This window comes from Cinclus cinclus, chromosome 2 (assembly GCF_963662255.1).
Source record: "Cinclus cinclus chromosome 2, bCinCin1.1, whole genome shotgun sequence".
NCBI lineage: Eukaryota > Metazoa > Chordata > Aves > Passeriformes > Cinclidae > Cinclus > Cinclus cinclus.
The window spans coordinates 91,283,425-91,307,572 of NC_085047.1; the positions used below are offsets into that span (position 1 = coordinate 91,283,425).

At 42.7% G+C, this 24,148-nt stretch overlaps 1 protein-coding gene across 1 annotated transcript in view; it reads left to right on the forward strand.

Annotated features, from left to right (window-relative positions):
* The window catches only part of SH3RF3 (SH3 domain containing ring finger 3), a 242,854-nt gene that overhangs the window by 204,607 nt on the left and 14,099 nt on the right, over nucleotides 1-24,148 (forward strand). Inside the window, exons 10-11 of the mRNA XM_062487937.1 lie at nucleotides 2,755-3,002; nucleotides 7,060-7,370. Of these exons, the coding sequence (XP_062343921.1) occupies nucleotides 2,755-3,002; nucleotides 7,060-7,370 (559 nt within the window). The remainder of the gene's footprint in view (nucleotides 1-2,754; nucleotides 3,003-7,059; nucleotides 7,371-24,148) is intronic.

Genomic DNA, 24,148 nt, shown 5'->3' on the forward strand with positions numbered 1-24,148 from the left:
GATTTTACCTACCCCCACCTCTGTTGCAGCAGATGAGAAAAGGAAAGAATGGCATTTTGCGGGGAGGAATGCCATTGTCAGAGTTCAGTATTGGACAATACCAAATCAAAGCTGAGAAGAAAATCCATCTCTGTGTCCCAGACTGTTTGCCCTATGTGTTCCTTGCACGTGAATACTGGCATATGTATGCCCATATCTCCTCTAGAGCAACTGTGGATTTGCAAACTGAACTCATTCCTTCTCCTCCCACATGCACAGTGTCTCCAACATCTTTGACTCCTCTCCAGAGAAGGGTACCTCACAACTCAGACATTGTTGATCTTGAAAAACTGATCCAGCTTTGTTGCATCTAAAGTTTATGTCAAGTCTGTAGCATGTGTTCTGAGTAACACCAAAAGTTAAGAAGGTATCAGAAGGCAATAACTAAGCCTGCTGACAGTCCTAATATTGCACTTCATTAAGGAAACCCAAATATTAATTCACTGGCTCTTCACTGTTCATCAACCTAAATGTATTTACCTTATTTTTAAAGCCTCTTGGCTGCCTTCATTCCTTGTCTCTTCAGCTCTTAATTAGTAAGGAAGTTTGGGCTGAAGGGTCGGTTATCTGAATCAGCAAGACTTTATTAAATGCAGCATGTCACAGCTGGAATAAGACTGAGAAGTGCTAAAGGGCAAAAGTGCTTTCCACAAAACCTGAAAGCAGCATTATGATTATATTTATGATCCTGTGGGCTAATTAAGTTCCTGTATAAATCACCCTCAGTGAGAACAGCAATAAAAATCTGATAGCAACAAAATCTCCTATTTGCACTACTTTCAATGTACTTTGTTCCCCTTTGACAGAAAAACAGAGGATTTGATTCATAAACGTTTTTCTGCCACTCCCTACAAAACCCAAGGAAAAGAAGTTGTGAATTTAAAAACACTGAACTAGATTTATATGCTGCCAAAACACGTGTGAGTGGAGCATTACAGAAAAAGAACAAAACTCTTTAAATGGACAGACAGGCACAGGCCTGCAGAGAAAATTTGCCACATCCAATGTCCATCCATGTCTGTTGGAGTCATAGACAGTTTCTGTACTTGTCGGTGTGCATGTTTGCCTGAACACAGCTCTCAGTGGACTGTTAGATGTGCTTTTCTGGCAAACGCAATCTAGTACAGATGGCCAAGCCAGCTCCAGCTGAACCTTCCTGCCACCCTGCCAGTTCTTCACAGCAGATGACAGACACTCAAGATTTCCATCTGGTGGGATTCCCAGCTTTTCCCAACCTGGAGACTTATAAAAAAAAAAAAGAAGAAACTAGAAAATCAGATGTATTTAGAAAAATGTAATCCAGGCAAACTTTGCACCATGAGATGAGTCAAGTCAATGACACCACATTGTTGTCTTTCTTCTTGTGACTTTAGGGGGAGGGAGGATTGGGGAGAAGGCATAGCTTTCTTTTGTCCCTTTGGACCATATCCTCCAGCCTGTGCTTTGGTCTTTTTCCATCAGAATTCCACTCTTTCGGCTTTCCACTCTTTTCTTGGGTTTATTTCTTCTGTCACCAATGTCCTCTGAACCAGACCAGAATGTTCAACATATTCCTTTCTGCTCTTCTCCTCTGTCTTCCCATGCAATCTTGGGGACCCACAGTTTCCCCCAGTTCCATATCCCATAGCTGACTCTTTTTCTGTTATTCTCTCCTCTCTTGCTAAATCCTTGCACTGTCTCATTTCCATTTCCCCCACCTTACTTTGTTCTGCCTCATATCCCTGTGCTGTCCTTTCCTGGAAGAGGACTTTGGCACAAGAAGCAGCCCAGGAGAAGAAAACAGCACAAAATGATCCATCTGTTTCACGGCATCTATAGCTGGGGAAGGAAACTATTCAGGAACTTGAGTAAGAAACACAGAGAAAGAGCTGATCAGCACCAGCTGAGTTTGTCCACTGATGTCTTTCTGTCTTCCTAAGTGTCCTTCTGTCCTAGTCAGCGTTTTTAGCTCACTGCTAAGAGGATCAAGACATGCTGCAGTCTGAACTCAATTCATAGGAGAAGAAGCCTTGTCCCTTCCCTCTGAGGTCTATTTGGCCACTCAGGTTCAATACAAATTATGCATGCAGTTAAAAGTGAGGAGTGACAGAGGTGCCAATGACTGTTTGAACTTCTTTTTCAGCTGCATTCCTGTCCCTGTTGCATTCCCTTAGCAAGTCTAAGCTAGGACTGGTTACATCAGTAGGGTGAGCGTTCAGCCAAGCCAAGCCCAGTTAAATCTGCAGCTTGTCAGTCCCCTTCCATAGCCACACACAGATTTAGTGTTATCCATCTTTGTTTCTCCCTGTAGGGCTGTATGCAGGTTTGGTCCAAAGAAAAGATCTCTGAGCCTATTTTAATTATCACTCCAGGGGAAATAGCCTTTGGCACACAAAGTGACATCTGGGAGATACCTGTTTCCTCTGAATTAAGATTTGTGATTTTACTAGAAACTATTCAGACAGAAATGTAGGGTAATAAAAGACATTCTGAGAAAAATTAACTTTTCTATTTTTACCCTGCACTTCTTCCTCTAGAATAAAGGGGTGAAAATACCCCTATCACACTTACAAATGCATCCTATGCAGATAAGTATATATCAATAACTCAGTTTACTTTAACAACAGATAAAGTATCATGTTAAACCCCCTAAGCAGGTGTGGGTATTTATCAGCACTGTGGTTGGGTATTGGGGTCTCTGCAGCATGCTTCCATTGTGCACTTGTCTCCATGCAGGGTGCCAGTGGGAGCTGGGCAGCCCAGAAACAGCGGAGCTGGAGGAGCTCCAACAACAAAAGTAGCCCCAGGAGCCATCCACCCCATTGTGTCTGGTCACAGCAATGCTACCACAGCTGTCAGACCAGTTGTTCCCATCACTGCTCCCCAGACACATCCCCAGCTGCAGGCAGCCTCTCCACAGCTGAATAACTGCCTGAGGTACTCGGCTCAGCAGCCAGCCAGCCAGCCCCGCAGTGCCATGCAGATGGGTAAGTGCTCACCCTGTGCCTCCTGCACTGGCAGGATTGATGTGGTACCCCTCGAGTGCAACCCTCGAGAATGTGCCTGTCCCCACAGCTTGTTTTCTCGCTTTAGCCCAGTCAATGTGGAGTTTGTCCATTGGTGATAGAGTATGTTTTCTCTGCTAGTAATATTTATGGGTTTCTATTGATCTCTGGGAACCACATTGTGTTTATCAGATTGTTCTGTTGCTACAGCTGAAATAGATTGTAGTGTTTACAAATATTTATACAATTTATCTGAGTGAAAGCAAGCACTTTGTATACTGAGAAGATTAACAGTTCTGAGTCTGGTTGGCTTGCTGATAAAAAAATACTGTCCTTATTGCAGAGCAAGAAATACATGCCTTGAAATTAAGAAGCATTTCATTGGGCTTCAGGGATGAAAGGTATTTATTAGGCAGAATGGGACCCAGTGCTAGTAGTAAAGCAAAAGATCTGAAAAATGCTGCCACCTTTTTGAAGTGAGAATAAGAGCTTCTTGCACCAGGGGGGCTCTGTTCTTTCTAGGTTCCCTTTCTTGATGTACAGCACAATTTTCTAGAGTACAATTTATGCCCCTTTCCCTGATGTTAAACAACTTCTGATGCTGAATAAAGTAAATCATGTGGTGGAACTTTATAGAGCAAAATTTAAAACATTTTGTTTCTGATATTTTATAGGGATGTGAGCCATTGTATTTACAAAGGCAGATCAGTAATGACTGTGACTGCTGAAAACTGAGGTCTTAGATACAAAACAGAGCAAACACAAATGAGAAATACCCTGCAGAGTAAGTCATGAATTCATACCTTTTGAAGCCAGAAGGCACCATTATGACCATCTAATCTCACCTCTTATACAGTCCAGACCAAAGGGAAGAAAACATAATCCAGTACTTGAGAATCTCAGTCTCAAACAGTGGAGACTCCTCCGCTCAACAAACAGTGCAGGGCTTCACATGGTGTCCATGTCACACTGGAGAATAATCATTTTATCCTCTTTTTGTCTGCTTCAGAAAGTGCTGCTTTCCTCTGAAGTCACACCCATCCAAAAGATCTCCTGCTCCCAGAGTACAAAGTCAAAAATGTCCCCATTTGGGTGAAGTGCTCAGGAAGCATTAGGATGTTCCTAGTACTTCCTGTGTCCATGTCAACAGGCAGGTGACTCCCCTGAAACCAAGGTGACAGACTGCTCTGCCCCAGAGGCCTGGCATACCCCACACCTTTCCACACCTCCCAGCAGCTTCCCTGATTTAAGACTGCTCCTCTAGGTCACCCTAACATCTCTAAAGTGCCAAAGCATTGGCAGACAGGGTGATCCAGGGACCACAGAGCTGTTCCAAAACCTCCTAAGCAGAGAATTTTCCAACCTTTCCAGAAGGTTCGTGAGATTGTTGTTTTAATTAAATAAACCTTTGCCAGGATAAATAAAGGAAGTTTTCATGATTATCAGTAGTTGCCTCCATAATGCCTGTCATCACCAGCATCCTGTGGGCCAGACCCCTGCAGGACAGGTCAATTGCACTGACTTTTGGAAAAGTTTTCCAAGAGAAGCAAGCTGGCACAGTATTCAAATCATGTTTCTCTTGGCTTGCAATATACATGAGTAACAAATCAATTTTCTACAAGGCTACTAATGTAGAAATACACCCAAAACGAAATATGAGTGGTGTCGAACAAAAATAGCCTTCAGTGAGCATTGCTAATTAACAGCATGTTTGACACAGCACAGTCCAGACCGAGATCCCAGAGCAAAGGCATACATTGTAACAGTAATCAGATGAATCTACAGAATAAAATGTGAGAGCTCTGCTCAGAGCTGATTTTTCTCAGGCCGTTTCTTTTACTGTTTCTCATGTTTTATGTTTCCTGTGTGTCTGGAAACACCAAGTCCTACATGAAAGAGGTGATGTACCTCATATGATTATCAAATCAGTATTCTGCATCCAGGTACCTGCAGAGAAATTCCATTAGTATGCTTTCTCTCTAAATTTAGGAAAGCCATTGCTCCCTACAAACAGTAGTTCAAAACCTAGATCCTACAAGCTTAGCCATCCCAAAAAATTAGATTTCTCATAGCAACATTGCTCATCACTCAGGTACCAAATGGGAAAATCAGGAGAGAATCACTTTCAGATAACTAGCAGGGTACCTTGCCTGGCTTTCTGAAGTGAATTGGACTTTCAGTGCATGTTCTTGGTAGCCCTGGGAGTGATGGTAATTAATTATGAAAATAGTCTTGAAGGTGTCTGTAATAACTTTTAGGGCCTTCCTCCGGCTACATGGTAAAGTGGTATCAAGTTACAGACTGGCTAAAGATAGTGCAGCTGATTTGCTATAAACATTAGTAAAAAAAGATGTTGTAGAGTCAAGGAGCGACTCTGAGGGAGAATCATAAACTTCTGAGGTGCTAATCTGAGGATGACTGGCCCATCATGTTCATTATCACATCAGATAATAGGGTGGAAGACTGGGAGATGAAATTCCCTCCTGGCAGGAGTGCTCAGCTGGTGTGGTGAGTATGATTAATGGCACTCTATCAATCTAATCCCTGCTAGTGGGTGCCACTGATAACCACAGGAATAAAAACTAGTGGTTTGAGTTGTTCTAGCACTGTTGTTTAGTTATAGATTGAGTGAACTCCAGTTGCATAAAAGTTTGTCCTTCAGATGAATTTGTCAGAAAATGACAGATCAAAGTGGGTCAGAAATTTTCTAGTAAAATGTATCTTGGTCAAAAGCTGATTTGCTGGACTCAAAGTTTTTTTTTGCCAGTAATGGGTGTAGCTCAACCAGACCAACCATGAGCTGTACAAGCTCATGTTGCTAAGGGAATTGATGGCTTTCCAGAGCTGTTCTCCACATAAGAAAACAGTGCAATGATCACAATCTATGTTTTCACATCCCAGGTGAATAACCTGACCAAAATAGAGGTTATTGTGGGGTGAGTGAGCATGTTTTGCACTGAGACAGAACTAAACAAGATTATGAAACCTTGAAATCATTTAAGAAAGGGGCACTTTCCAGCCAGTCCTACTGTTGAATCATTTATGTGAGGGAATGTCAAAGTACGGCCTCAGCTTCTACACTGTACACACTTGAAGTGGAGCTCTATTTAGGTAACACCTAAGCAATCAACCAAGCTGGAAATCACAAACAACATAACTGTGGAAATGGACCCAGAGCTTTGTCACATCTTTTTCATCCTGAAGCATGCAACAGGCTCTGGAATCCCTGGGGAGCTGACCTCATCAGCGTGTCACAGTCACCGTTAAATGGGGGAGCTCTAATTCCCGATTCCCACTGCTCACAGACAGGGTTTGCTTTGCAGGAGCAGCCAGACTAAAAGGCACTGCATAGTCCCTTAGGGACTTTGCTGGCAGAGAGGAGGCTGAGCTCAGAAATCCTCCGGTGAATTTCTGCTTAATTTATCCTGTGCAGCACAGTGATGTGATGTTGATCATTTTGTTAGGGCTGAAACAAGAGACCTCCTTTTGTAATTGCTGTCTGCAGGGTCAGCGTGGATCATCTGGGTTAACCCCCTAGGTGCCGTGTTGCATTGCTCCAGAAACAATCACGTTAGGAGGGGGACCTGGGGGTGCAGGAAACAGCTCACCTGGAACGAGAGAATGTTTTGGTTTTCTTAAGGCAGCAGGTTAGGTATTTATTTCCAGACATGGGCAAGGATAGTGAATGCCATTCCCCATCGGCACCACTGCGGGGAACAAGCCAATTTTGGCGACTTTGGACAGCGCTTTACAGCCAGGAGGGGAATTGGCCAAAAACACTTGCAGGGTGACATATCCTGGGGAAAGGCTCAGAGCTTATGTCCTCATCGGGCCCTTGGCACCTTCGCAGACAGAATCACAGAACATTCTGAGTTGGAAGGGGCCCACAGCGATCATCATTCTCTTCAAGTGAATGGTCCGTAAGGGGAACGAACCCACGGTGTTGCTGACACCGTGCTCTGACCCAGTGAGCTACGGCCACTGAAGGGCCCATCGAGGCCGTGCGAGGGGGATTTAACCGCGGCCTGTGCTCCTCCCGCAGCGCACCCGGCAGCGCCGGCCCCCGAGCGACCCACGGCCACGGTCTCGCCTCTGCGGACGCCCAGCTCGCCCTCCCGCCTGCCCGCCGCGGCCATCCGGCCTCACCCCGCCGTGTCCCCCCAGCACGGCCACCAGCCGCCCGCGCCGGGGGCCCGGCCCCTCATCCCGCTCACCTCCGCCGCCGCCGCCATCACCCCGCCCAACGTCAGCGCCGCGCACCTCAACGGGGACATGGGCGGCGGGCCCCTGGGCGGCCCCACCGCGCCCGGGCCTGCCGCCAAACCCGAGGAGAGGAAGAACGAGAAGGTAAGGGCTGCCGTGCCTCCGCCGTGCCTCTGCTGTGCCTCTGCTGTGCCTCGTGCTCCTGCCGCATCGCCCTCCCGCAGGGCTCTTGAGCAGGCACCCCACGAAAAATGGTTTCCGTCGTCGGGCGGTTCGGGCGTCCTCATCTCACACTACTTCTACACTTCATCTTTCTCCCCACCACCATCCTCATGCTCGCGAATGGGGAACAACGTTGAATGAGTTGAATTTGTGTGTTTATTCCGATGATCAGAACCGAGATGTGCAAATCTGCAGTGGTGCAGCGAGATGTTGTAGCGCGCTCTTGGCCATCTGAACCGGGTGGCCAAGTCAGAATCTGTCTGCCTCCCTACGGCAAAGAGGCTGATGGTGGCACCAGCCACGCTGCAGGTGCCTCAGGTGCAGTAAAACATTGGCTCGTGAGTGGTAGGAGCTGTTTTGCTCTTCCAGAAACATCTCAATTTCTTCAAGAAACTTTCGTTGCAGTGGCACAGCCAAAAGACAAGAAGGGCTCGATGGGATGTAAGGTACCGTGTACTATAGGGTCAATCTCTTTGGAGCCAGCGCTGGGACTGGTAGCTGGGTACGTGTTCCCTGGCACACCTTGCTAAGGAAAGCCAGTGAGGAGAGCTGCTTTAAACACCCTGCCTTTTAGGTTCTTGGCAAATATTTTGCATTTGCCAAATGTTTACAGGATGTCAGCAGTTCTCACACATCAGTGCTGAACATATCTCACGTATCAGTGCTGAATGTACTGGCTAGCAGAGCAAGGTTCTGGTTTGTATCTGAGTAGGAGGAAGAGATGTGGGGCCTGCTTTTCCTTTGAACCTGAAAAAAATCCTTTCCGTATGTTCTCTGAGCTTTTGCATGGTGACAGACACGTATGGAATAAACAGTTTCTTTGTACATGGTAGCACTGAGGTGGCAGGTCTCATGTGTCCTTAGGGCCACAGATAACCCCTAGTTGTACAAAATGAGGAATACATGTTTTATATTGCTTTCCTTAATCATGTCTTGAATTTCCTCTGAATGCATTTTGGTGAAAGAAGGGTGTAGTAATTCTGCCCTGGATATGATGTTTAGGTAGTTGTTTACAAGGAGCAACTTTCAGGTGTGCAGGAAGGACTGCATGTGGTGGAAGTCAACAACACCTGCTACTTCTGCAAGTCCAAGGAAGGGAACAGAATTTGGCAGGAGGTGGTAGAGCTGCGTATTGCCTCAGAGCATTGTGTACTGGTTTGCTTATTTATTACTTCCTAAAATGCATTAAGTGATAGGTCCATATATTTTAATGCATGTGGTACTGCACACTGAAAGTCTGTAGGCAAAATTATATCAAGCACAGTCCTAAGATACTGGCTAACCTTTCCCGAGCTGTTACTGCTTAAAGTTATGGAATTGGGATGAAGAGAAGTAAAGTTAAGAGGTTTTTGAACCCCATGCATGAAAGGGAGAAGGAAATAATATACGACATCATTGCAATGGGCGTTTCCAAAGACCAGTTCACTATCTGGGAAGTATCAGAAAGAAGTGACTGTAAAAATTGTGATTTCTGACTCAGTTGGGTAATACATAACTGCTCTGGCTGAACAAGATATTCCTGAATCTTGTCCATGTTATAGTTCACTTTCATTTTAGAAAGATCTGAATTAGCAGTGTTTCCTTTCCTTTTAGAAATAGTGACTGATGTTTGGCCAGATAAGTTGTGTTTTTACTCTTTGCTAAGCCCAAATACTTCTTTGAAGCAGCTGAGAGCTTGGATAATGCCAGAATGAAGCCATATCACTATTCAGAAAGGCATATGTGAGTCAGAACTGGATCCATATCTGTAACAGGGCTTGATATTTTCAAAATGAAGGCTGATTCGGCAGTTTTTTTGGTAAATAGGAAAGTGTCATAACACTCAGAGGGAATATCAGTGGAGAAAGGCAGTATCTGTTATCAGTACCCATAATAGGAAAAAGTCAGACAAGATCAAGGAGCAAAAAACAGAAGGAGGGACATAGCTAGCAAGCTGCCAGATAAGCAAAGGTAAGAAGCAATTTTTCTGAGTTCAATTTCATCATATTAATCAGTCAGGTATTTTGAGATTAAAGGAACAGAGGGGAAGTTAGTAAGAGGAGAGGTAATAAGGTCTTCAGCTCTATTGAACACAGGATGGAAGAAATGCACAGGTAATTATCTCCTGAGAAACTGAGATTAGCAAGTCATATGTGATGTAAATTGTAATGTGCCATAAAAATAGTGTTGTTGTTAGAATCAACAATTTTTGGTATCCTGTGAAATTGTTAACTTTAATCCTGGCTTAGTCTTTCCAATGTCTTTTGTAGGATATCATTTAGGAAAAAGGCTGAATGATCAGAGAATAACTGCCTTAGGAGACATTTTCTTGTTATTAACCATGGTTTTCTTTCATGCAGGAATTGTCAGTGTGAGTTCACTGTGGTACAGAGGGCACATAATACATAAGAAGTAGTTTGCATTCAGGGAAAGACATGACGAGGGTCCATTGTTTTTCATGGTTCTTTTGAGGGCTGTGGAGATAAATTGCAATTTTGCATTTATCACTCTAGTAATGGTGGGATATATTGGTCCTTGGGGAATTTTATTCAGCTTATAACATTAGTAATGTTGATTATCTGCTTGAAGGCTGGGCTGGGAGATAGTGTGGAAAAGTCGTTTAAGATATGATCTTCTAAAAATTTATGGTTTATGATTTCCCATGTCGATTCCACTCAGGGATACTAAGTGTGACACCGAGGGGCAGCTTCTGCAGTGAGTCCTGTATGCTGTTTGTGCTGCTTGTTCCAAGAAGGAATTGAATTCCCCTCAGGAATAGCTTTGCTGAGTGTACGGTGCAGTCATCACTGTTAGAGCTTTCCTCTGTGCAGACTTTTTTATGCCAATATCACGGGTTCCTCTTGGTGTGCAGTAGTCACATATAGGCAAATCCCAAGATTTCTCTAAAATCAAGGGACTCCAATTCCAACTTTTACTCATCTCCTTGTGGTTTAAAGACAACTGGCAGAAATAATCCTAAGGATTATAGTTTTCAGATCAGCATGAATGATTTTCTTGCTCGTTTTCTTTTAATATAGCAAATAAATCCTTAGGTCTGTTATTTGACATCTTTAGTTCTCTGCTTCAGCTTATTTCTTGAAGATCTTCATCCAAATTTCCAAAGCTGCAGGTAAACCTTGGTACGTATATTCATTTAGGTACCCTAATAATAGTGTCTTACTGTCATATTCCTGCTGACTTAATCAGGAGGTAAAATTTTGCCTCCATGCCAGTCTTCACTTGTATGTGTGCATCTAATCCTGAAGGATCCCATCTGCAACTGGGCTTGTTCTTCACATCTCAGCTCCTTGACCAGCCTTCTGTCTAATTAGGGAACAGTTTTGAGCCTGGTCTCCTTTACCAGCTGCTGATGGTAGCTGACGAGAAACTATGCCACTGACAGTGCTTAAGTCCACTGTGCAACACTACTTGGAGAGTACTCTGGCAGCCAAGCAGGCTGAGAAGTAGAGCACTTGAAAATCAAAGAAGTTTCAGTGCTGTACAGGCACAGTAGGAAGCAGCACGAAAGGCAGCTCCTGCAGGAGCAGCACAGACACTGCAGGAATAGCAAATGGCCTGAGTAAAGGTGAGGGAGCACGGCAAAAGTCGAAGGGTGGTCAGGGCAGCGTAGGAGAGAGAAGAGCATTGGCAGCTACTGGGAAATAGAGCAGGGATCACCAGAGGAGGGGTGCCAGTGGGGGGTCTGGGTGGAGGGTGCTGTGCAACACCCACAGGAAGAGGTCCTGAAACAAGGAGGTTGAAATAAAGTTGAAATACTAATTTTTCCCCAGAGTCACTCTATGCCAGGTTAGGGATGGGAGCATCCCTAAGACATCACAGGATCAGGGGAGAGATAAAACAAAGAGCAAACAGACAACATCCCTTTCCTTTAAGGGTGTGGAGTGGTAGCAGGGTTCCTTTGAGCTCTTTGTCATTTGTTACTAATATCTGCACTAATATCTATGTGGCCATCTGAAAGTAAAAAAATTCAGTCCCAGTTCCTAAATCTTCTGAACATTTGAAAGAAAGAGATGCAGATCTCAGCTGTGGAATTGGAGCAAAACTTTACGGTTTGGGGGCTTTTTAAAATAGGGATCCTGCTTTTTTGGGCAGGCTGAATACTACCCAAGTTCAACTGGTAGATTATAGCTGAGAGCTTGTAATTATAGTATGACTACTGCTTTGACCTTGCTCAATTTTTGCTATAATAGTTTCTGCTGTACATAATCTGGGTTGATGCTTAATACCACTGATAAAACCACTTGTTTGAATGAATTAATGCATTTCTCATTAAATGAGCTCCTCATTATGTTAATCAAATCAAGCAAATCATGCTGGGTGGCTTGACCACTGTAATTAAACTTTCTTTAAAATCCACTCATTTGGCTTTTGATGAGGATTTTGATTAAACTCTTCCAAAATGTCTAACCCAAGAGCTGACAGAGGAAAATAAGAACTTGCACTATCAAGCAAGTCATTAATTCGTCACTGTGTTACAGCAATTCCTTAGTGTTTTACCTAGCCAGAGTGTATTGAAATATTTGAAAATTGTCAGTGTAAAATTAAACATATCTTACAGGGATGCTGAGAGAACAAGTCTGTTTGCAGCTTTAAATTTAGGAGCTGTATCCCTGGAATACATAGAGGAACTAGATTAACAAATCACATCAAATGGGAAAATACACTAGGCTGCTGTTTTCTGATGTTAAGAAGAGATACATCTGCAGAAGATTACTTTGAACATACACCAGCAGTTTTGCATGTGAAGACTGAATCAGTAAACATCTGTCTGTTTTCACCAGTGTCACTCACTTTCCCAAGTGTCAGTCCTGCTCAAAATAAATGCATTCCTCAAATGATACAGTGTATTTGGCATGATGCTGGTGTGAGAACTATATTGCAGAACAAAACAAGCCAAGGCCTGTTTTCTGGCCCTGCAAATGTCCCTGCATGACTTGTATCCATGCTTCTAAGCTTTTTTTTTCTGCCCAAAATAGAACAGCTACATCCAGATTGCTCATCAAGAACAGTGCTGGCAAGCGGTGTGGCACAAACCATGCTCCTGTGTTGTCCTGGGAGAGTGCTAGTTCATTGAATCATAAAATACCCTGAGTTGGAAGGGACCCACAAGGATCATCAAGTTCAACTCCTGGTCCTGCGCAGCACAACCCCAAGAAGCACACGCTGTACTCAGGAGCACTGTCCAAATGCCTGTTGAGCTCTTGAACACAGTCTGGTGCTGTGACCACTTCTCTGGGGAGCCCATTCCAGAGCCCTGCCACTCTCTGGGTGAAGAACCTCTTCCTGATATTCAACCTAGACCTCTCCTGGCACAACTTCAGGCCACTGCCTCAGGTTCTGTCACTGGGCACCAAAGAGGTCATTGCCTGCTCCTCATGAGGAAGTTGTAGATTGTTGTGAGGTTTCCTCTTATTCTCCAGGATGAGGTAAGCTCCTCGCATGACTTCAACTCAAGGCTTTTCACCATCTTCATAGCCTTTCTTTGGATGCTCTCGAATAGCTTTATATATTTCTTATATTGTGGGCCCAAAACTGCACACAGGACTTGAGATGAGGCTTCATCATTGCAGAATAGAGCAGGAAGTTGATATAAGCCAAACCCACAAAGGTTAATAGATGCAGTTTGTTTCTAAGTCCTGACCTTGTTTTTTATGCCAGAATATGACAGAGAGACTTCGCTCTCCACCACTCCCCCTTTCTGCCAGTGCCTATCTTCTCCTAAATGGTAGCCCAGTGTCCAGTCCTTCCTGGCAGCATCTCTCAGTGCAGGCTTCCTGCCTGTACACTTAGTCCCCCACCCTGGCTTTATGTAGCATTGAAGACTAAATCAAAGGCCCTTTAGAAATTTGGTTTCATAAACTCTTGAGATGCTCTCTGACCTTAGTTCACAGTGCAGCTGTCCAATTAAGCTATCAGGTGGTCAGCCTGAAACTGCCTGAAGAACCAGATCCTACACAGTTACACACTTTCAGTTTTTACTTGTTAGTCTCTGCATTGCAACTTCTTCTCATATTAACTTGTCCCTAAGTGAAAGACATTTGTTATCACTTCATATCCCCAAAGAAATTTTTAATTCCTTATCCAGAAAATTAAAGGTCAGTCTCAAAAGTGAAGTGTTGAGCACTTGCAAGGACTTTGTAGATATAAAATGAAGTGACAAAAATAGTGATCGCTTGTGACAAGTAGAGGAAGCTAAGGACAGAGTTGATGTAAGCAGGCTTTTCAGATACCAAGTCAATAAGGCTTACCCTGAGTTTCTGTAAGAGGAATTCAGCCTTCCTAGCAGATATGAAATTATTTAACATTTTTTAGTTTGGGAACAATATTTCCCTTATGCTCAACTAAGAAAGCCTACTAAGTTACACAGGTGTGAAATGGAACAATAACAACCAAATGATTAAATGAAAACAAGGCATAAGAATAAAAAAATTGCACAGGACCAGAAGAGCCTGACGTGAATTCTTAGAATAAGTGTACAATGCATTAAGAAGGAGCAACATTGGAATAGTAATCTGAAGGTTTGCATCAAAAAGAATAAATTCTGTGACACTAATTTTCATGAGTACTCTGTAAGACATCTGAGTTGTTCCAGGAGCCACCAACACCAGCATTTCACTGATCATTTTCAGAATCAGTTATGACTTTTCTGTGTAACGTGTTCCAGTTTATTTCTTGGTAAGGAGGCTTTAGTCTGGAATATTTTAGTTCAGTTCTCTCAAGATCTGTGCACAGAATACATACTGTTAATCCATTTCCTCTCAACAAAGGCAAGGCAGCTATCTTCATCACAAGTGATCCACTGCTTCCCATGCTCCAGAAAGTGAATCTTGGCTCAGTGACCAGCAAGTGATTCACCAGAAACTTGGCCAGGGAGTGGAAACCTCTTTTTCTGGTCATGTGAACTCAGGCCACAAAGTTCTGTTTTAGGGTAGAAAACTTACGGTTAAAACCTCTCCAGCACCTTCTCCTTCATCATTAGAGCTCAGTTTGAAAGGACAAAAAACGTGGCAACTCAGTGATGAATATTTTAAGGCTGGCAAATTACCCAGCCAAAAGCATGAGCCCCAGCTGTCAAAACATAGAAAACTTAAGCTTTACAATAAAACAGATTTCTGTTATTTCTGACTGGCTAGGATTCTTTTGCTTAGATCAAGGGCAATAAGTCATTGATCAAAATTTCTTTTTCTTCTTCACATTTTTGATGTTAGGAAATGCTTTCAAACTCCCCACAGATATTTCAAGCGCTGACTTTGCTGCCAAGCAGTCTCTGAAAGCTGTTCCTTTTTTTCTCTTCTCTCCTCCTGCCTCTGCTTATCTGCCTCACAGTGCTGTCACAGGATTTCTCAAGTGTCCACAGTGGATTTCTCTAACACTCTTTTGAGTGGTTCTGTGCTGCATTCTATGGCCTTGAGGGGAAGCGGATCCCGGGGAAGAGAAGATGGAGAGTGCCTGAACTTCGAGAGGAAATTCAGTTTATCTGCTAACTTGTGATGAAGCTGTTTGGATGCCAAGGCATGGAATTCTCCTGGCACCTGTAGAGACCTAATTTTATAGCATAGACGACCCATGAGCTTTTGCTAAATCCTTAGCATGGCTTGAGGAAGAAAGCAGAACTGACAAAAGAAAGAGCATGCAAGGGAGCACTGGAAGCAGAAGGCTGGAGGCGTATGTGTGTGCGAGTGTGTGTCTGTGTGTGAGCATCCCAGCACTGGCGTTCCCATGGCATTCCCCTGCCTGCAGAAGAAATCATGCAGGACCAGATGGCTGGATGGGGCCACGCTGTACGTGGGGATGGCAAGTACGTCCTTGAATTAGTCAGGTAAAATACAAGTGCTCTTGTGCTCTCAATGGGAGACATTGAAACATTATACCTCTTGTGGGATCATAGGGGCCAGTCCCCACTCCAGACCACACAGCTCTGCAGATGAGCATTCCCTCATGGCTTCTGCCTTCTCCCTGCCCTGAACATGAAGAACATGTTTAGATCTCTCATTCCCTCATGACATCAAGCTCCCAGTCCCATGCATGGGTTAAAAAAACCCAGAGTGTGAATGCTCCTCCTGTCCCCTAGTTCTCCTCTCTGCCTGAAGCAGTAACACAGAGCTGGGATGAGTTGACACTACCCCACCACTCTCAGGAAGGAAGATATACAGGCTGAAACCATTCCAGCAGAAAAACAGAGTAGGAAGCTGGATGCCTTGAAAACAACTTGCAGTGTGTCAGAGTTGGTGGCATCTTGGCATCCCACACATTCAGGACTCATTTGTTTTCTTCAGGGGTTTTCCAACTGTGAATCCACAAGCCAGTAAGTCCTAAACCAATAAGAGGCAACAGAGATGACTCACTGAGCTACAAGAATTTAAAGTGCCAATGCAGTTTGGTTTTTTTATGGAGACAAAGCCTGAACTTTCCTGTGAAAATTGTCTGTAATCAACTTTTCAGTGCCCATGTATTTTTTTTCATAGGTGGGTTAAAATATCTACAATCAATGCAGAAATCTTTCAGCAAGCTCTACTAAAAGAATTATGTAAACTGAAGGAAATTACAGTTTCTGACAAAACATCAATACTGTAGGAATAGCATGTTAAAACAGTCAACAAATATCTGTGGCATGTTTCTATTTTTGTTATGTAACTTGAGGGCATAACCAAGCTATAGCAAAGGGACATTTATCTTATTTTGTACACTTTTGTTTATTATTCATATTGCAGAAACAGCATCAAAATTTACAAGCCCTCAGCCTCTTTTTTTGCCAAATGGTAAACACACTTTAGAATCAGTCTTGGCTGTTATTTTTTTCTGCTGAATGTCTCAAGCATCTAGTAATTCTCTTCAGACCAAGTGAAGACATGGAGTCAGTATTTGTCTCTGCAAAAATAAAAATGTAACTATTTTGCCCTCTGGAGAAAAGATCAGTCTCAGGAACTGAAAAAATACACCATGCAAAAGTCACTTCTCTGACACTACATCTGCAGGCTGCCTGTAATCAATTAACACAGTGTGTCAGGAAGTCAACATTCTAAAATGCAATTTATTATAAAGGCAGAACTCAACCTGTTGCTTTGCCTTTTTTTGCATATATTTTGTTTGGTTCATATTCACTGACAAGCTTCTGTAAGTTAAGACTACAGAAGCTGGAATACTAACCTTCAGTCCCAGACTACTGTATTCAGTGCACTAGAAGCAGGCTGGCATTGGGCTTCATCACCAGATGCCTCAGGGAGAGAAGAAGTAATTTAATGCAAGTCCATGGCCAACTTATTTTGCAGTGAAGTATATTTCCTGTAGTTTTTTTGTCCCTATTCATGATCAGTCCAGAACTAGTATATTTTTAAATGGGACTAGGTAGCTTTTTATATGACCTCAGAGATCTCTATTCCCTCCTGCACAACATGTTATTTTTCTTATCTTTAGTTTTGAGACCAAAAAGGGAAGAAGTCAGGCAGGCAGATCCTATCAACACAATGGTGCCTGCTGTGGCAAGGGAAATGCATAAGCTAGGCTTTGACCAGGACATAAAAGAAGGAACAAAATTTCCAACTTTTAACATTTTTCTGGGCAGATTTTATGTCTAAGCCAGATACTCCTGGTTGGCAGACTTAGAGTGAACCTGTCTGAGAGATACAACTGGCCAGCAGAGACAGTGGCACAGGAGAGGTAGTAAGGATGGTGACCCTGAAGCCTGTAATGGATTTCCATTCATCAGCCATGAGACAGTCAGGTGGATGCCAGCTACCCCATTAAGACAATTCCGCAACTTCCCTGAACAGTCCATTCCCATCCTTTTATATTCCTCAGGTCAGAAAAGTCACTGTTATTCCTCACAAATGTTTTATGTTTATAACTCAATCTTGCTTCTTTATGTCTTGTTCCAGATGGAACTGCTGATCAGCTGTCTCTTGACAACCTTTCACATGTTAGAGCACTAATAATGTGTTTAGTCCTTGAGAATTCTCTTCTTTCAACCTCACTGAGCCCAGTTCCTAACCTTTTTTCACAGTAATGTTTTCTAGACCTGTGATTACACTTTCATCTCTCCTCTGAGCAGTCTCCATCTTGCAGGAGTCTTAAAGAGCAGTGTCTCAGAGTGGAATTATGCTGAGATCTTGTTAGTGCAAATTAGGGCTGAATAAGCACTTTCCATTACTTATATATAAGTTGTTTACAGATAAAGCTTGTGCTTTTCACGATAGCGTTTTGATTCACTCCCAGTTTGTGACCTATTGTAATGGCCAGCTACTGGCTGGCCAGTTACTCCTCATATTGCAGCTGTACATTTTATTTCTCATTCCTAACAGTTGCATATCATGCTTGTCTTTGCAGATTTCATTATGGCGATTTGGATTAATTTCTCCATTTTAGGAAAATTGTTACAAATTCTTACCCTGTTAATCCTACTGTTGTGGATTAACCCTGGCAGGCATCTTAGATTTACACAGCCACTCACTCGCTCCCTGCTGCAGTGGGAAGGGGGAAAGAATCATTAAAAGTGAGAAAACTCATAGAATGAGATAAAGGCACTTTAATAGGTAAAGCAAAAACTGTGCACACAAGCAAAGCAAAACAAGGAATTCACTCGCCGTTTCCCACTGAGTTGCAGATCTTCAGCTGTGTTACAGTAATGGTGACTTGGGATGACAAACACCATCACCCTGAATATGCCCCACTTCCTACCTCTTCTCCAGGTTTGCAGTTACTGAGCATGACACCATATGGTCACCCTTTGATCACTTAGGGTCAGCTGTCCTCGTTGGGTCCCTTCCTAACGCCTTGTGCATCCCCAGCCCCTTGTTGGTGGGGTGAGTGAGAGGCATAAAAGGCCTTAACAATCTGCAAGGGCTGCTTGCTAACTAAAACAGGGTGTGTTATTACCATTGTGTGGTCACAAATCCAAAATATAGCACCATACAAGCTACTGTGAAGAAAATTAACTCTGTCCCAGATAGAACCAGGACACTGCTTGTGGACTCAATCAGCTCAGTACCCTCTGCTGGTTTTGAAGTACACCCAGTAGCTCACAAAGCAAGTAATTAATGGAAAGATTGATTAGCACTGGGACTGAGACAAGCCCTAATGGTACGTACTTGAAATGTCCTCATGGTTTGACAGAAAATCATTAACTGGAAAACATTGCAAAGCAACTGGTAGCATCTGGTTATCTGTAGCTGGAATTCTTGCATGAATACTGCTGAGTTAAAAAGAGGGAGACTTGGAAGGGGCTCCTCAAACACACATTGCTGTTCTGGCAGGAAGAAGTTGAAAGAACAAACTTGTGTAAGTTATTCATCATACTGCCTACTCTGCTCTGGGAAGATATGGCAAAGCAATCATAGTACAGGACCTTGAGTAGAAGTCATGATTGCTTAACTGATGGGCGACTAATTCTGTTATCTTTATAAGCAGAGACATTCCAATCAACCAGGATCAAATTGAGGATGGGACAATTCTAAGTTAATGTTTGCCCACTCTATTTTGCTAAAATGAAAATAAGAAAGACTTCCAGTCTGTCGATCAACCCCTGCAGTTATGCACCGTTATCTTGACTTGTGTAAATGGTTTTTCATCTTCATCTGTGGTAGGCAGGCTCAGAGATGGAATGACAAAGCTCTCATTTCTGCTCCAGTGCAATAGCGATTTTATCTTTATATGGTTTCCATAATTTTCAGATGTGAGATATATTTGTCCAATGTCTTCACAGAAGCATTTTTAACTTATGTGTTAAAATTGACCATTTCTTTCCATTGGTTGGCAGGATTCACCATTTATTTCAGGTCACACAAGCCTCTTCTGCATCAGTCAACTATCTGGCAGAGTGAAGAGGAATATGCTGTGTATGTGCTGTCATTAGTAATTATTTCTGCAGTACTTGCAAATGAAAGCACCAACCAGATGTCACTGCCTTATTGCATAGCACAGTCCAGACATGCAACAAATTATTGTTCAGAGAGCACTTGAGGTTATAGATGTGAGTCTGTGTGTAGCCTGTGTGAGATGCTTCTCACTGGCTGCATCACTGATGCTACTCTACTGTCAGCTCTGGCATAAAACATATCCTCACACATCTTGGGTCACCCAAATCACTTTAAGCCTGACATTTGAGCTGACGTGTTTTATCTCACAGTTGGGATAGAATGAGGCAATGGAGAACATTGGCTTGGGCAGCACACATGACAAGTGGCAATGAGTTAAATCAGTGTAACTCACTTTCATTTCATTACATGGTCACATCTGCAGGTCATGTGGCAGGGGAAAAGAAGGGGGCTAAGCATGCAAATTAAGGGAATGTAGAATGGAGGAACAGGATAGCAAAGTAAAACCAGGGTTAGTACAAAAGTGAAAAAAAAAAAGGCGCAGTGCTATTGGCTCCCCTTCCCTGCTTATGCCCTAGTTATTCCCTTTGGTCAGCTCTGTTTCTCATTGCTGATCCTTCTTGCTCTTCACTTGAATTTAAGAAAGAGGAATTTTATATTTCTAAACACCTGTCTTTAGTATATGGTATTTGAAGCAAATAGGGGAGGGGGATGTATTTTTTAAGAAAGATTAAACTAGGAAAAAAGATTAAATACTAGCTTTTGCTGAAGAGAGGATGCTCTCATGACATGTGCTGCCAAGATTTGAGAAAGCAAGCTTTTTGCCATGGCAAAGCTCTCTAGTAATTACAACCCAAGTGTTGTGGCATTTGCAAAGTGACAGTCCCTTAGTGACTTCACTAAAGAAATTGTCATTTACATGCCTGGTCATTCCTCTGACACTGACAGCCACTTTCTTTGTAATATTTTAAAATTATTCTGGGTTTCTTTCTTAATTTTTTTGAAGAGCATACTTGATCAACTGATCTTCATGAGAGAAAACTACTTCAGCTATCTTAGTGTGTCCTAGGAGTAATTCACAGGGCTGCTTGGAAATATAGTAGGAGTGAAAATGCCTGTAGCACAGCTGACAGGGGAGGTTGTGGAAACCTCAGCTGCTTTGCCTGCAAAGCTTATGCACTTCAGTAATTGATTACACATCAGTGTGCAGAACAGTTCTGTCCCTGTGCAAGAGACATCCCAGTGGGGCCTGTGATGCCCATGGAAAAACAGCACCTGTGACTCCCTGCACACCCCTGTGCACTCACAGGCTGAGCTTCTCTTACACCCAGAAAAGAAGCCATCAACTTGAGCATGTTAATAGTGTCACTTGCTTTGTTTGAGATACACTATCATGATGGTAGGAGGGAGTAGGGACAAGGCCTGATGTTTTTAATGCACGAAATGAATCAGAAACTTTTGGGGAATGCTCCAATTTGATGCTGTGATAGCTGCCAAAACTGGAGGTCAGCCTTCAGAGAGAGCAAAATTTTCATGCTTGTGGCTTCGATGGTGTTAGGGACCTGCTTCTAAAATGTCAGACCATCTGAGGACCCTCAGGGCTCCTCTCATTTCTGTCCCTCACTCAGTCCAGGCTGCCCCAGCAGCAGTACAAAGCCCAGATAATTTTCAGAAATGCAAGCAAGAGGAGATTCTGCTTTGATCCCCTCTAGGCCACAGTCCATGCAAGTGTGATATATTCTGTCAGTCTCAGCTGACTCCTCTTCCAGCTAAATGCATCTTTTAGGAGTTGTTTAATCCTTGGAAGGAATTATTTCACTGTAATGACTCTACACACAAATTCTGGCAGTTTTGCACTGTCCACTGACAGGCCTGTTTTTTTCTTCCAATGGGGAATCGATTTTGAGAGGAGAATATACCTCGTGTAATACCTGATTTTTCCACAAGAAATCTTCCCTCTGAGTGCAGGCCAGCCAGTACCATGTAGTTTGTTGGAAGTGATGAAATTACAGCCTGAGGTGGCACAGCTGCTGGAACAAGATCAACCAAGCAGGGATACATATATCAGGGATAAAGCACAGGCTGGCCTCCATTGATCCAAACCATTTACGCTCATCTCTCTGCTTTCCATAAAAGTACAAGTGTCACTTGCCTGTCATTTAACAAGATTACAAAGGAAGGCCAAGCAATATTAACTCTTTGCTTCTGAAACAAAATCTATCCCTCATGAATGGGTAGAGTCAGAGCCAACTACACGTAAGACTACAGTATGTCAAAACACATTGTGACTTCAGTCATTGATTCTCTTTCATTCAGGTATTCAGTGAGTGAGCTTGCTCTGTGTTTCTGCAAAATGTGAACGTTGCTCCCAATGCTTCCCAGGACCAATAAATCATTTTCACTTCCTTATGAGAGACTAGGAGCATCAAGCAAACCAGTCAGTCTAAATAATCTTATTTAGAAACGTTAATTTTAAGTAGTTCATCTAGCAGTTAATTTATCTCTACATCTTTTTCTCATTTCAGAATCCTGTGCTGCCAGTCAGGCTGTGATAGATTGTCCTCTAGTTTGAATAAATGAATCTAAGGTTTTGCAAGAATGCTCATGGTCTGTCCAGCTCTTTTGCTTCAATTCTCTAGAAAGTACAATTAGTCTATCACAGTTGCCTAAATGATTTAGGCACATTGATTTGTATTAAAACAAAGGTGGTAACATTTCTAGGCTTCACATTAGGTTAGTTCCTCAAAACATAGTGTATCTTAGAATAGGAGAAACCCATGGTAGCTGCAAGGAAGTCCTTGGCATGTACAAAGGCAGTGCAAGGTCAGGTTAGGAAGCAGACTGGTACCCAAGAAGAAATTGGGCCTTGTCAGCCCTGTCACTGGTACTTTTGTGGCTCCTTGGTGCAGTGTGAGAGCAGCAGCCCTTGATCTGTGGTTTGCACAGCAGAGATGGAGCTGAGGAATCCAAATGGCAATTGCAGGGCTGTGCTCTGGGGTTGCGGTTCCCAACCCTTTGTGTCTCTTCCTTGGCTGACACTGCATTCTGATGGCTGCCTTTTGCCCTCTCTCAGAACCTTGCAGCTGAGGAAGTCTCTGAACAGCTGATTTCCCAAAGCCGAGAGGGCGCAGGGGAGGGCTCATTCCTGGTTTTGTCTTGTTTCCTAAGCTTTTGCCAAAATACCTAAATTTTTTACCATAGCAATAATTCTGAGAATGTTACTGCTTTTACAGTCTCTTTGTAGTGAGGTGGAGTTACCCTCTGTATGCTCTAAGTACTGTTTCATTTACCTGTTGGGATTTACTGAAGCAGAGTTTGGATTCGTACCACTGTTTTAATAGCCCTTGCTAGGTCTGTTCTCCATTAATTTGTCTAATCCCCTTTGAACCTCTTCATACTTTTGGCTTCCACAATTCTATGTGCATGAAGTATCCATTTAATTATGTGTTGTGTGAAAAAGTGCTTCCTATTTTTTTGTTTCAACCATTTGCCTGATAATCTCATTTAGGTTTCCCCTAATTCCTGTACTGTGGGGAAAAAAAAAAAACCAATCCATTTCCCAAATACTTTCTCCACAGGAAGGGATTTTGTAGGTCAGTATTTCCTGTCAGTTTTCTGCTTTCCAAGCATGCCCAAATATACTTTAGGCCTCTCTGTGTAGGCAGTGTGGTGGGCAGGAGACTCGAGCAGTGCTTTGAGTTGTACTTCCCTTACTTGTTGTAGGGTAGTTGAAATCCAGTGGATTGCTGAGCAGAGAAAGAAACTGAATATCAAATGTACAGGGATATCAGGCCTACTCCTTTCTTTTGTGTCCCACACTTCAGAGGAAGAGGTGGACTAAAATTAGGACTAAAACACATCCATCTGACCTTAGTTCTAGGGAGGGTGGCTGCTTGGGAGTAAGTGGAAATGTTACACAGGCTTCTTGAGAACCATGGTTTCATCACTTCTTGGTGGTGTTCTTGCATTTCTGTTTATCTGTACACAGTTTTGAGTTACTTCATCACAGCAGTAGTTTTCAACTCCCTGTGCTGTGTTTCAGCCTACCTTTTACCTCTTCTGAATTCGGCAGCCTCCAAGAAGCTTAATGGTAGCTAAAAATCTCTGCTTCCTCTTCTTGTTATCTTGGGGTTTTTTTTCACTTTGAACTAGCCTTTAACTTTGTTCCAGTATTTGAAAGATCTAATATTCCATCTAAATTGAATATTCAAATATATTTTTAGATTCCCTCTTTATCTCCTTTTGTAGTCTCTAGAGCCTTGCATCCACCTCAGTTCTACAGAAGCACATGATTGAAGTGCCTATGTGCTTTGCCGTACTGGGACCTGAACATTAATTTCTTATTCTCAGTTTTGTTTTCAAAACATTTAAAATTCCCAGTCAGGTCTAGCAAGACATTTTGCTTATTTTCCCGTTTTTAGCAGTATCTATCTTCAAATTAAAAATAAATCAATGTAATATTTTGTGCACATCTGTATGCATATTACTGGAATTTAAAAGCTAAAGATACTATGATCCTAAAATCCTTTTTGTTTCTTTGCATGTAACATGTATACTGAAATTATAATAATAGACTTGTGGCCAGGAGCAGTTGTCTCCATTATAAACTAAATCTTTGGCAAGTATTCTCATACAATATGTGATACTAAAATAGTCTTTCCCTAAAATCAGAAGAAATCATGTAGTAAGTAGTAGTTGCTGTTGTCTTGTTCAGTATGTCATCAATGCCTCATGAGACATAGTGGCAAATTGTACATGATATATACATATCCAAAGATATTCCAGACCTGAAGCTTCCCTTGGAGATTATATGGGATTGGGGGGTTTTGGCAGGGCTTTTTGCATGATTATCAGAATCTCAAGTCAAATAATTTCACAGATTTTAAAAAC